Source organism: Solea solea, chromosome 10, assembly GCF_958295425.1.
Source record: "Solea solea chromosome 10, fSolSol10.1, whole genome shotgun sequence".
NCBI classification, from domain to species: domain Eukaryota; kingdom Metazoa; phylum Chordata; class Actinopteri; order Pleuronectiformes; family Soleidae; genus Solea; species Solea solea.
In genome coordinates, this window is record NC_081143.1 from 7,549,888 (window position 1) to 7,564,119 (window position 14,232).

At 38.6% G+C, this 14,232-nt stretch overlaps 1 protein-coding gene across 1 annotated transcript in view; it reads right to left on the reverse strand.

Annotated features, from left to right (window-relative positions):
- Positions 1–14,232, reverse strand: part of mad1l1 (mitotic arrest deficient 1 like 1) — a 52,310-nt gene that overhangs the window by 22,291 nt on the left and 15,787 nt on the right. The window contains exons 15-17 of the mRNA XM_058641486.1: positions 13,955–14,045; positions 5,681–5,912; positions 1,695–1,888 (exon numbers count right to left, since the gene is read on the reverse strand). Of these exons, the coding sequence (XP_058497469.1) occupies positions 1,695–1,888; positions 5,681–5,912; positions 13,955–14,045 (517 nt within the window). The remainder of the gene's footprint in view (positions 1–1,694; positions 1,889–5,680; positions 5,913–13,954; positions 14,046–14,232) is intronic.

Genomic DNA, 14,232 nt, shown 5'->3' on the forward strand with positions numbered 1-14,232 from the left:
GATATTAGCAGGATTATATGGCAACCCTGTGGCTGAGGTGATTCACATTGGAATCCTATTTGTAAAGACGCCTTTGCTCCATGTCGAAATTTCCCACTTTTGTCTCCACTTACTCCTGCCTCAGCCTACAATAAGGCCACCTTCTATTCTCATACCACAGATTACGCTCATACACACCCCTAAAGGACACGTAACTTGTGCTTGTGTGTTCTCTACGTGTGTATGGTTGGGGTGTCATATTCTGTTATTAGTACATGCCTCTCTGCTCCCATAGGCCACCAGACGTGTGTGTCCAACACAGACGGTGGAGAACATCCTGAATACTAATACTGGAGGTGTTGGTATCTTCATTGTGTGTGTTCTTGAGTGTGTCTTTGTACATCTGTATGCATGTGCACTCACCAGAGTAGGGAGGTGAGGTGAGGTGAGGTGAGGTGGGGTGGGGTGAGGGGGTGAGGGGGTGTGTGTGTGTGTGTGTGTGTGTGTGTGTGTGTGTGTGCATGTGTGTGGTATGGGACGCAGCCTGAGGTTAATAAATATTGACAGTGAATTATCTCTTCTGGCAGGTCGCAGGTGGGTTCGAAGAGAACAGATTGGACACGCCAGCCAGAGAGAAATACTTTGTATAAATACTATTCTGCGTCAATCCAGTCCTTGAGCAAGGCAATGACCAGATGCAATCGTCTACCACTTGGCCATATCAATTAACCTGGCCTACATTTGGATTATCTGTGGTTTCTTTTCAAGTGGGAAAGACACCTATCATAAAACAACACAGCAACATCACAGTGTTTAGCTACTGCAACACACTCTGATCAGAGAGCGCAAGAGAAAAGCAAGAAGAAGCAGATAAATGGATAAAAGGTGTAGCAGGGATGGGATGGAGGGTCAAGAAATGAGAGAAAAGATACAAAGCAGTCTGTAAATGCAAAGGGAGCACAACAGGATGTTTTCACTGCAGAGCTGCTTAAGAAAAGGATTTGCCTAACAGCTTAGGGACAGAAATACAGTTTTTATTCAGCCCACTAAATGATTGTCTGGGGAGTGGTGATCGATTAATGCAGCCCAGCCCTGTGACATTGCCCAGTCATCACTCTCCCTCCCCCTGCCCCCCCCTTTTTTCCCCACATACATAGTTAAAACAAGCACACACAAACCCCCTTTCCTCCACACATTCACTACACACAGCAGAGAAAAGTCTTTGTTGGCATAGTGTTCTCACTGCATGGCTGATTTGGGCACTAAGCTATGACATGGCGTAATGGTGCATAAACATGGATGTGGGAGGGGCACAGTAAAAACAGGGGCAATAGAAAAACAGTCAAGGTCAAATTAGCACTTTGTGAAGCACTTGTAAGACTGATATCAGCACTCACCCAAATGCTGCAGCCTGTAAGATTTCTGATGTTGACAGTAACTTCACACATCTGTTTTATGATCATTTGCTTCCAGAGAAACAAACTATCAGTAGCTAATAGCTATTTACAATTTCATATCTGAATGTCAGCATGCATGCAGGTACAGGTTTATGTCAGGTTTAAATACACATATCATATGAAACAGTAAATCTGGGATTATGTTGATGGTAAAAAATATTGTTTCAACGTGTCACCTTGTCTTCTAAGGGTTGTATTATCTCTTTCATGTGTTTGTTTCAACAATGACTGTGTCCGCATTACCTGAATTCTACATACCTTTTTGAAGAGCAAGGTGTCGTCCATGTGCTCTGCATATACTGAGGTGAGTCTGTATTGACTCTCGGTGGTGATATCTATCTGATATCCCGTCAGAACATAGCAAACTGTGCGAAACTCCTGGATTTTCTTCTGAAACACCTCTTTCAGCCTCTGGTTCCTAAGTTCAGATCTCTCCATCTGCTTACGTAATTCTGCCACAAAAACACAAATTAGAAGAATCTCTTAGTCAGGTGTTCTCACGCTGGTCAGCAAAATATACAAGGTTGGTTGTTTTATTTTTAATTTGTATGGTGTAAATCTTTAATGAATATGTGTGCAATATGTACAAGACTCATTTGTGGAGAAGTGCAAGTACATCCAACTCCCTAAGCAAAAGCAGCATAGATGGAGGGCTCTATATCAAATAGCCACTGCCTACAGCTCACCAGCTGCTCAACACTACAATGCAAGTGAGTACAGTGGTGACTAAAGCTGCGTGTAGTGTATTCTAGCTGGGAGCAGAGAGATTTGTTGAAAATCAATTTACAATAATGACTTTAATTTGAAGGCTTGGTATGAGAAGGCAGGGAAAATGTGTTTGTCTGAGCTAAAATGAGTCATTACAATTTGCATATAATTATTTACAATGTTATCACTGCATCAAATGTTAAAGTGCATGTGAGCCTGGGAAACTGTGCATGAACATAATATAAGATCACAAATGTAGGAGATTAGAACAAAAATGCAAACAATTGGCTGGTACTCAGACACTGTTTTGAATGGTGCTTTATAAAGGTAATGTATTATGTTAATATATTTGTTATGAATTTGACATGAATTTCATAAATGAATTTCTATTTGACTTGAGAGCTGAGGCATTTTTTTCTCTCACAGTGAAGCAGACTCCACTGATATCGAGTCATCATGATTTCTGCCAAAAAAGGCAGATTTAGTGAACCACCATTTAAACAACACTGAAAAGGTGAACCAATCATAGCATGCATAGCAACGAGTATCAGGGTATACATTGCAATAAGTTAGGGGCAAAAAACTAAGGCTGATTTAATGCTTACTTAAACAATAGAAATAAAATGTGTTTTAATTGGCTATGTAGAACACAACAACTGAAGAAACACCATATACAAATAAATGAGACAAGATGGACACAGCACAACCAAGCTGGACTTAAAACAATTCCCAACAGTTTTCAAGTTCACAAGAACTACTAATAAAGTGTGATAGAAAATGATAAAATGCAAACAGTGCCATCAAGAATTGTGCAAATTAATGGTATATTAGAATTGCAATAGATTGGACATGAGGAAAAGGAACATTTGCATCTTTTGGTTTTAACTCTGGGAAGCCTATGCGTCTGTCCAGAGGGGAAAAAAATTAATTACTCGCATAACAGGATCAACCGGGCCTTCTGCAAAAAGTGTATGCAATATATATGTGAGTGAGAGCTACTCTATGCCAATTATTTCACTGCCTTCCCTAACTTAATAGAATTAGTTGTTTTTGCATACACACCAATTAGTGATAGTGAATCTGAGCTCTGCATTTAACTCCATCCTTTTTACACACCAGGGGTGAAAACACACACACATGCGCACACACACGTCAGGCACATATACTTTGGCCTATTACAGTTTTGTCTGTCATCATTAAGCAAGTCGATGGCTAGAAAGTCTGTCAGTGTGTCCGTCTGTGTGCCCGTCTGTCTCCGAGATAACTGGGCTCGTCTTTAGTGTCAGTCAGAGATGATAATACAGTTTCAAGACTTTGGGAATGTGACACAAACGTCAATGTGTGGCAGCCATCACGCTGACCTGAGAGTGACTGGTAAAAACACTGTTACAGTTACTGTACTGCAAGTGTTACTGCCACAGCAATCACAAATGTGAACACTGCCATACATCAAGTGTCAATGTGCGCGTTAAGTTGCTAAAACAAAGTAGTTCAGTCAAAGTATTAAACTTAGAGGATTTTTAAATAACCACCAAGTTTTGAGAAAGTCACTGACTTCTGACGTTTTCCCTTAATTGGTCTCTACGGCTCTGTGTGCACACTCTCTTGAAAACTGTCAAAAACATTTCATCGCTGAGGGAGTTTCTTTCATGTACATACAGTACATATATATCATGTGTGTGCAAAATATAACTGAGCTCCCACAGCATCTTTTTAAATTAACAGAACATAGTGGTTAATGATACAAACTACATTCAAACTACAACTACATTCATGGGTCAAGATGTTGACCCATGAATGCACTCCAGAGCCATTTTAGTAGTAGTCCTGTCAGTAAAACATTATTACAGAAAAACAAAAACTGCCTCCCTGTCACAACTGGTAATGAGATCTTGAATGAATAAGTTAAGTAAAATTCTCCGAGCACGGAGATGAAAAAGAGATGCAGAATAACATGAAAGTAAGGAGGGGGGTGGTCTGGGAAGATGAATCTGTAAGTGGTTTGGTTTACTTTCTGGCTAAATCATAGACTACTGACAATGTTTTACTGAAAGAAAATGAACGCCTACGGCAAAAAGCATTTAAATTGAGTATTCAACCTCAATATGTTCAATCATGTTTGACTGCCAATAGCAAAGTAACCTTCAGGATGCTTCCAAGGAGAAGCAAAAAATAAAAACTCTTTCACAAAATGCAGTCATGTGTAGGGTTTGAAATATGACTTAAGGCTGGTTTAATTCAGGTTTTATTTTAAGCTGTATGAGTGTAATGGAAGGATTTCTAATCTGGTGCAAAATGAACAATAATTCCTGCAGCTTCACTGCAAACTACATTCTTAATGTGTTTGCAGACAATGGTTTAAAGTCTCATTAAAGGGATAATTATAAAATAACCTTACCACTAAACTCTGGTAACACTGCTGACATACACACACAAATCCAACTCAAGAAGAGCCGAAACTATTTCTAATGTTTGTCTCCAATAAAACAAATAAATTGCACAAAGATTTTAAGGTGAGGCTCCAACACTACACTGAGTATTTTAGTTCATATACACATAGAGCAAAACTTTTCTTGATAAATATTCTTTACGCATTAGGTCTGCATTACCTACTAGAGTTTCAACTGAGAGTGTTTTTTCTGTGTGAAATATTAAAAATATATAAGCGTGGGGGAAAATCGATACAGGAAAGCATTACGACATTTTGTGTGGCAAGTGAATTATTTTAACATATAATTTCTTAGCTGATACAAATAAACAATAACTTTTGTGGATTAGCATAAAAATATTTCGATTGACGTTTTAGTCCACTAGATGGTGCCAACTGCTCACCCTCGCTAGAGCTGTTGTTTGAGTATATCGCAATATATGGCCTTGCAAATACACAGTATAGTGCAATATTGTGATAACATCGTAGTGTCTTTGGCAATTCCCACTCTTACATAAAAGACAATCATTCACATGGAAAAAAACACGATACACAAACACAGAGGAAAAATGGACCAAGCCCACACAGGAAAACGATAAATTAAGAGTGTTGTGAGGGACAGAGAGACACAGAGAGAAATTACCAGACCTCCTCTTACCAGACCTCCAATTCATTATTTAACCATGTCATAACTACACAACCTCCCGCTAGCTCATCACATTCAAGAGGATAAAGACCTCAGTGAGTCAGGAGTAACTTGAGGTTTAAGTGTCTTGTCCAATGATACATCAGCATGTAGATCTATAGCTTATTTTTATATATTATATAGATCAAACACAGAAAACAGAGCTACATAGTAAAACATAGAAACTGTGTTCAATTATGACAGGTTTCCTATCTGCATCTACATGAACAACTTTGGTAGCTAACAAAAAAAAGCTAATTATGATTTCATTTAAATTTTCCATGCACATACTGTCCATTTCTTGAAATGTAATATTCTAATATGTTTAAGATGCCCTGTTGAAGACTTACTACTATTTGTTCTACAGCTAAACTCAGCTGCAGTACAATGTGTGTCAATGTGCGTCTTTGTCAATGATCTTACCCAGCACCTCCTTTGATGGCGGCAAACTGAGGCCAAGGCGGGAGCTGTGCAGACTGGATTCGTCTTGAGAATGACCCATAGCACTTCCATCCCGCAAGGAGCGCACAAGATCCCTGAGAAGTGTCACTTCCTCCTGAAGAGCCTCCACTTCCTGCTGGCGATGTTGCTTGGCAACAGTTGTGGGGTTCATTTTGAGGTGAAGAACTCTGGTTTTGACTGGATCATAGTCTCCCTGAGACAGAAAGAGACATAAAGACAAAGATAAGACATCAGTCAGTTAAATCACTTTTCTGCTTGAGTGGACTTAGAATTTTCCCAACGTATAATAAACTCTTGACAACTGAAGAGTTAGTGATCACCTGGACATTTTACAAGAAGGAAACAAAACAAAACAAGGTTTCAACTCAGTATTCGTGGATCAATGAAACACAGCCTCCACATGCCATCTCCTTCATCCGAGGCCAAATTGCCTCATTAACATTTTGAAGCTGTCTTTTGACATATAATATTTATTTCTTTTTGACACAGTGCAATGGAAGATCATTTGTAAAATGGAGCAATTCACTGCACATGTATGTTCAAAATGAATGCAGAAAAAGTTACGAATTGTTCATAATCTATTTTATGAAAACTGTATAAAAACAGCTTAATACTACAAAATAAATACTTTATTAGCTGTCCTATTTTATTTTAAGGTGTGTGTGTGTGTGTGTGTGTGCATGTCTGCAGTAGTCTCTGAGGATGTTTTGACCTTGTGAGGACATTTAAGCTGGTCCTCGCATCTTTAAAAAGGTGTTTGAGGGTTAAGAATCAGTTTTAAAGTGACATACGAGTCACTGATGGTGAGTGAGTGTGAGAGCAGAGGGGTACTATCAGAAAACAAAGGATTACCCACACACACTTAAACTACTAGCTGATATAACAACGTGTGTGCTTTTTATGCTTACACTATAGAGTAGACATTTTTATTTTGTTGAATGAAGATACAATGGCCCCTCAATCAAAAAAGGCAATTCTGATTCTTGAGTGGTTGAATAAAAAAATTTGCTGGAACAGTAAATCTCCTTTAATGAGTCATATTATCAGTTTGAGACCATTTCTGCTGACTTCAGAGTGACCTGGTCCTTAGACCTTCTGACTGAGTCCTAAAGGATAGAAGAAAAGATATTATATCAAGATATTAAATACATACGTATGCCTAAGACAAAAAGACAAACACCATAAGAACCATATTTCTTACTGTCCTGTCAATTGTGTGTGTGTACTGAACATGGTGTGATACAGCAGCAGTTGATGGGGCAACTCTGATAATCACGAAATGCCCACTGATGAGTGCTGCACAACAGCAAGTCTGGCAACACATATCTAATGCTAAAGATCAAAGAGTTCCACAGATACTGAGAAAACATGTCTTATCTTTCAAAATGCCTGCTGTTGCCATGAGTTTATTACTCAGTGGGGCATTTAGTTTTAGAGCAACAGTAATCACTGCACTGCAGCATGCACTGAGAAGTTTTTGTTGGGTAGCAGTCTTATCCAGGTAAGGCTTAGTTCAGGACACAAATACTTGAGGTTATCTGAGCTAAAAAACAGAAAGAAGGTACAAGGTCCCCTACATACTAGACAGGGCTTACATAGCATTTACATGTCACTGCAGGGATAGCCAGAATCAAGAATATATCTTATATATCTTTGCTGAGCACTCATATGTCCATTTGGTTCTTTACATCTCTATGCCTTAAATAAAAACACCAAACAAGGGGATGCAGACCTAATACCACTACCTCAACTCCCCCAAGTAATAATTTAGATGGACTGCAAACATAACTTCCCCTCTTTACAAGCCAACCAAGACATGTGACAAGTTGTTAATGGATACTCTGAGTGCTACCTGATGCTGAAACATGTTTTCTTTGTCAAATGTCATAAGAAAAAAAAAAAAATAATAATAATAACTATGTAATCTTTTACATAATGGGGGCGGGACCAGATAAGCTTTTGCTTCTCCCACTTTCCCTTTTGGTTATGTGTATTGTGTGAACTACACTGTTGTGTGATGAGTGATCTAAATGTCATGACCGAAATAAACATATAAATAAATACACAAGAGGAGGTTGAAGTTGAGATTGTGCCCAGAAAGCATGAACGCAGGAAGCACTTCTCATGGAACTTTGAGCTCCAAGGTCTAAATATCACATATTTTCAATATGGAGAAGAGAGCAGTGCAGATGATTCCCTAGGAAATACTAGGGTGTGAAATAAGTCAAACTCAAATTGAACCAACTCAGCTCCAAACACTGGAGTGGCCCTTCCTTGTGTCTTTGTGTTGGTAACTGGTCTTTCCATTTGGTTGCTGTAGTTTACCAGCCACAAGATTGATAGATTGTCCACATTGTATTGCTTGAAGAAGCTGCAAGAAAAGAACTTTGATGCATAATCATTTCATTCCTAAATGCCTTTACTGACATTCCTCTCTCAAACTGCATCTTGTATTGAGCCGGCTAAAGGAGGATGAGGCACTCTTCCTTGACATCTTGATTAATTTCATTGATTTATATGAATATAAACTGAGCGGCACTGCATACTCTTTTCTGCTAAAACATCCGTAAGCCAGTACCAATTTTATTCAGCAACTCCCTCCAACAAAAACCCATATGCCATAGTCAAAAATCAGTCAAAATAAAAGCACTGCAAGACAAGTTAATAGGGGTGATAAAGGCCTGGTTCTCATTTAGACAGATTCAATAATGAGAAAGGCATGTTTGGCACTGACACTTTCCAAGTCACTTCCAAAACAGTCGTAGAAGAGACACTCACTGCTGCTGCAGCTATCTGACAAATATCAAAATCAATCCGAGCTTGACCGGTGCCCTTTTTGGGAAAACCCATTAACAGTACATAGTCCTCTGAAATCCTTGCATAAGTTGGGCCTGTGACATAAATTTCCAAACAAAGTGACTAATAGGAGCTACAATTAGAAAGGAGGAAAGGCTTGAAATTGAATTACCATTTAAAACGGTACATGGCTATGTATGTTGAGAAAGCCATGAAATATAATTGTTAAACCCTGATGTTGCAAAAAAAAATTGGGTCAACAATAGAATAATTTAATTTGGGGCAGTAACTAGTAAAAAATGTATTGTTTTTCATCAAATCATGATGATGTCCCAAGTTACTATAAAAGATCTATTTTAGTGCCACTCCAGAAAACCACATTTTTGGACCAGGCATTAAATTTCAGGAACGTCTGTCTGTCTGTGTGTCTTGCTACGGGCACAAGTAAGTGCAGTGCCAGGTTTGACGTTGTTTGGATAAGTAATGCAAAAGATATCGGTAAAAGAAGCACACATTGGCTTTCGCCGCTCTACTGCAGCCACTCCCCCCCTCACTCACACAGCACTGTGAGTGAGACAAGGCGCCGTGAAGCTGAGGCAGATGACGAATGCAGTGCTGGTCTGGTAAGTAACGCTGCACGTCAGACAAGGCATCGCCAAGCTGAGGCAGACAAGGAACGAAGTGCGCTCAACTACAGACTGTTCACCCAACTCCCCTCAAGGAGGCGTTAAATGTCTCTCTGTGATCGAACAAGCAGGTTAAGAGGAAGCTTCTTCCAGCAGCTGTCACCCTACTGAACTCTAGCTCTGCATCCCGGTGACAACCAATCAACTGTTATGCAACCATGTAGTTCAATGTTCCATATTTATTGTATGCCATTATGTCAGTATCAGTATTTGCTTTCCACCATACACAAATAAAAATGTCACTGAACTTTTGCTGTGTAATAGTTACAATGAGTACTCACCACACACCAAACCAACAATTACTAAAAAACACACAAAAAGAGATGAGATTTTGCACAGGCACTGCACTAGTAATGATAACAATTATAATTCATTATTAATAATAAACTTTATTTGCATAGCACTTTTAAAAAATGTTAAAAAGTGTTTAACAGACCAATCAAGCCTAATCAATCAATTACAAGACATCTTGCCTGGTAAGGCAAGGAAACAATAACAGTTCACACAATGAGTAAGCACACAGCAACAGTGGAGGAAAAAAACCGAAAGAAATCTCTGACAGAACCAGACTCAAAGATGTGCAGCAATCTTCCTCGGCTGGTTGGGGTGAGAAGTAAATAGGGGACAATAGGGGAGAAGAGATGGAGACAACATATCAACAATTAAACAAGTATGTTAAAATAAAGCCAACGAGAGAGGGGAAAATGATTCATCAGGATAATAACAAAAACAAAACAACACAAACAACAAGAACAAACAATACAACAAGTATGTTAAACTAAAGCCAACACAAGTATTATTTAGTACTATTTAGCACAACTCCTTTCTTCCAAAAGCAAGACTCCACTGTGCAGCAAGTCCACTGCATAAGCTAGTGAAAATGTCTGTGTATGACTGTGAAATATTGTTTGGGAACAGCAGTGAAGGGGCACTGAAACCAGTCACTGAGACTCGGGAAAAAAACAGATACACTGAGCTCTGATGCTAATAGCCATGAGCAAAAATGGTGTAGAAAGTGTTAACCTAGAGGTTTCTCATTTTCAGCTGGTGCTGAGCTTTGCTTTTGCTAGTTATTTTGACAAATGTCCTCGGCTGTACATCACATCTGCTGTAGCTAGTAGATATTAATTACGTGCATAACTTGAAGACGGACCTAAACTAATCCCGACTGTGGCGGTGTTTTTTGTGCTCTCTGTTTACGACTGTCAGTGCTTGTTATAAGTCCGTGCGTGAAGAACTTCAACTATGCAACACCAATATACATGCACAGGGATAACATGCAAACACCATTATGTAGTGTGAAAGGTTTGTTGTGTTAAAATGAAGAAATATTAAAGCTATAAATTGCGCCTGTTCCTCTTCTAAGCAAAGATATAAGTTAGATAATAGAGGACAACTTAATTCTATCCGTACACATTGTTTAAATTATTAAATACAATGAAATAAAATAACAAATAAATACAAAATACTTCATAAAAAGCTGACAAAAGGAATTTATAATGAACTGAGCATTGGTTGGAAAGTATAGATTATCCATGGTGTGCTTTAAAAGTGTGTGTCAGTAACCTATGAGGGTTTTTTCAATATCATAGTTGAAGAAACACTAAGCTAAATGAGTAAAGTTAATTAAATTATACAAACATTGCCTGGTTATTAAAATAAGCAATTGTCCATTCATTCATCCAGAATTACCAAAATCATGAGCAGTAATGAAGAGCGGTATTTCTTACAGCCATCCACCTTCAACCACTAATACCACTATTACTACTAGCATGGCGTAGTCAAACAATCCCAGTGTCATCAAACACTATATAACACATCTCTTAATGTTGCTGTGGCTGCAAATTATGGACCTGCCTATGTATATGCACAACAGAGAAGCCACAGTGATGCAATCTCTAGCAATAGCAACAATTGTATCTGTCTAGACACTGACATGACAACAAAAGCACAAAGACAAAGGACAGTAGTGTCTACACCATTGAAGCGGATACATCCTCTGGTGCATAACAAGGAGGACAGTTGTAGGTTATGGACTGATAAGAGGCTACTGATTGTAACTTAATACCAGCCAACTTCAAAAAACTTGGACTTAATTGAGTTTTTTGAAGGCTTGATGATGTCAAATCTCAGCTCAAGGAACACATGGTCCAAACAACAGAGGAGCTACTTAAAATAAGAAAATGGAACACACATGGTAAAGAGCAGAACAGCTCTTGACGGTTTAGAAAAGCCTGTCTGTGCAAATTATAGTACCTTGAAATAAAATTGAACAGAATATTGTAGCCATTTAGAAATGGCCTCGACTGACAAATGTGGAGTAATCGGAGAGAACACTTAAAAATTCAATAAAACAACCATACAGCACATTTTGTTCAAATCTTACTTGTTTCTGGTTTCACATTAAAATCCACAAAGCACCAAGTGGTGCAAAAGGCCCTTTTGTTTGGCCTGATGTTATCATTGTCTTCCCATGCAAGTAAACAAACCAAACTTTGCACATACCAGTACCATGCCAAATTGAATACATCTGCAAAAAGGGAGCATTTATCCTGAGTGTGGCACTATGGTAACTGCCTTCATTTCAAAAGTTTGAAAAATCTGACCAAATCCTTGAAATGCACTAGGGCTTTCACAAAATTCATCGCACTCTTGGCTGCCGGTGATATATGGTGTTTTTGTGTATGTTCTGGTTTCATGTGTTTTATGTCAATTTGTTTAATGAGAGTAAATGATAATGATAAGTCCATAACTATGTTTTTCTCGAAAAACTACTTTGATTTAACTACTTAAACCCGTGTCCTACATTTTTCGCTCAATTGACTCTAATTAAAGCTCCAATCAATTTTTCTGTCACACACACAGTGACTACACATCTGCAATTCAGTCAACAGTGCTTAAAGCTTTAATTTCATATGAAGATCAAATTTTAAAACAAAAAAAAGGTTACCTTTTTTCAGTAGCTTCCATTAAATTGTCCCTACCTTAGACGGAAAGGACAGTGGTGCTTTAAATTACCATCAATATCATAAAATTACATATTTTCCCCCCATTTGTTAGCATGTCATGTGTCCCATGGACTCTAATTAAAAGGAAAACTGCATTACTACCAGAGACATAGAAAAATAGGACACACCTTGTATGTCGAGAGCCCTAACCTTCAAAATACATGTATAGTTATAATGCATGTGTGAAAGCAACTATTGTTTGTTCTGTCCTAATTCCAGGTTCTAGTTTCAGAACCATTAGTGAATGATAATCACAATTAGAATACAAGGGGTCGTGAAATCAATATGAATAATACCAACATCATTAAAAGCTGTAAAACGAAAGGGCAAAATATGGGCCTCTTTAAATGGGGCCAGAATTTTCAACATAGTGAATCGATATAGTTGATGTATTTGTCCTATTGCTTATTCATGTTGTTATTGTTATTATGTATTGCCTTGTCAAATGTAATGAACTAAAAATTATTTCTGTTGCCAACATAAAGACAAGGGGCCCAAGCAGCCAAAGCATGCACTGTACATATTAATTTAAATTTATTACAATTGTACTGTTATTTGCAAATATGAACAGTATATATTTGAAATAGTGTTGAGGGTGTAATGTCGATATAAGAAAAGCTAAAATTCCTAGAAGTCCATCCTGACAGACTGCTGGTTGGCATGATTGAAGCAAAAATTATGTCCACAAAAAGCCGTCTCATTATACTGGTAATCTGAGTGGTTGGCAGTCATTTAATTCATTGTGATCTGAACACAAACACAGAGCATAAATGATGGGTTACGTCACAGTAATCGTTAGTGCGAGCTGATATAATGAAAAATCCTGCTGTCACTTTATTCAAGCTTTCAATTCTCAAAGTCACTCGTGCCTATTCATTAATTTTCCCTTACAAATGCCTCGCTACTCAGTCACTCATCTCTCCTGATCTGATGTAGAAGTCCCTTGGTGTGCATTAGACCATGGAGGAATCATAAAAGTTAACTCCTGAGAACTGACCTGATCCATTGACTGTGCAGCCTTGAAACCTGCACATGCACACACACACACACACACACACTGGTGGTTGTCAATTGCCTTAAAAGTGGTGGTCATGCTTCACAACACATGGATTTTATTCACCCCAGTGCCAAATGGACCCAACACGCTTGCCCACACACATTTCATTAAAGTGCACTGGTAGATGTGGTTTGGCACAATATGAGTCAGTTAGAGGACCTGGCTGGGGTGAAGCGTGCGCGCACACACGCAGACAAACATACAGAGCCAATTTGAAAAAGGAGAGGAGATCAGGTATAACAGGGACTTAGTTAGTAACCCTGGGATGAAAAAAGCTGGATTAGATGCTCACAGCCGCATGTGTGTTTGTGCATGCGAGTAATGTTAAGCCGACTCCCAACCAGGCTTCATTTTATCCAGTTTCATTTACAGCCAACACTGGGGAATGCCTACATTTATTTTGAGGATAACCTTCACCAAAAATGTTTTCCCAATTCTAATCCTCTCAGCCAATAAAGGATGACTTTACATCAGCTCTAATTTCTGCAATTTCTCCATTGGTCATTTCTTGAATCACACCTGGGTCCAACTGTGTCAGATATATTGTCAGATATGGGGTGCATTTGTGTGTATCAATCTGAGGTGTCATACAGGCTAGGCCTCTGCCTTTGGGTTTGTTAAATTGGTTCCTTTGTGCTAGATGAGTATATCTATCACAAAAAAAACAGTTTGCGGTTTTAGCGCCTACCTGCAGGTTGTGTCTCTCCAGTCTCATCTCCAGAATGTTGTTCTGCTCCTCCAAACGTTGCCGCTCTGCCTCTAAATCTTCAATTTTTTGTCTGGAAACAGCACACACAAAAACTCACTTTCTAGCAATGAATATCTACAAGGTAGAACAGAGTCTATGTATAATAGCAACTGAAAAGGTTTACACCCAGAAGTAAAATAATGCTCAAAGACAAGCATGCAAGGTAACCTTTAACGTGCCAAGCTTTGACTTGATGGTTGCAGCCTTCAGGCTTTGGT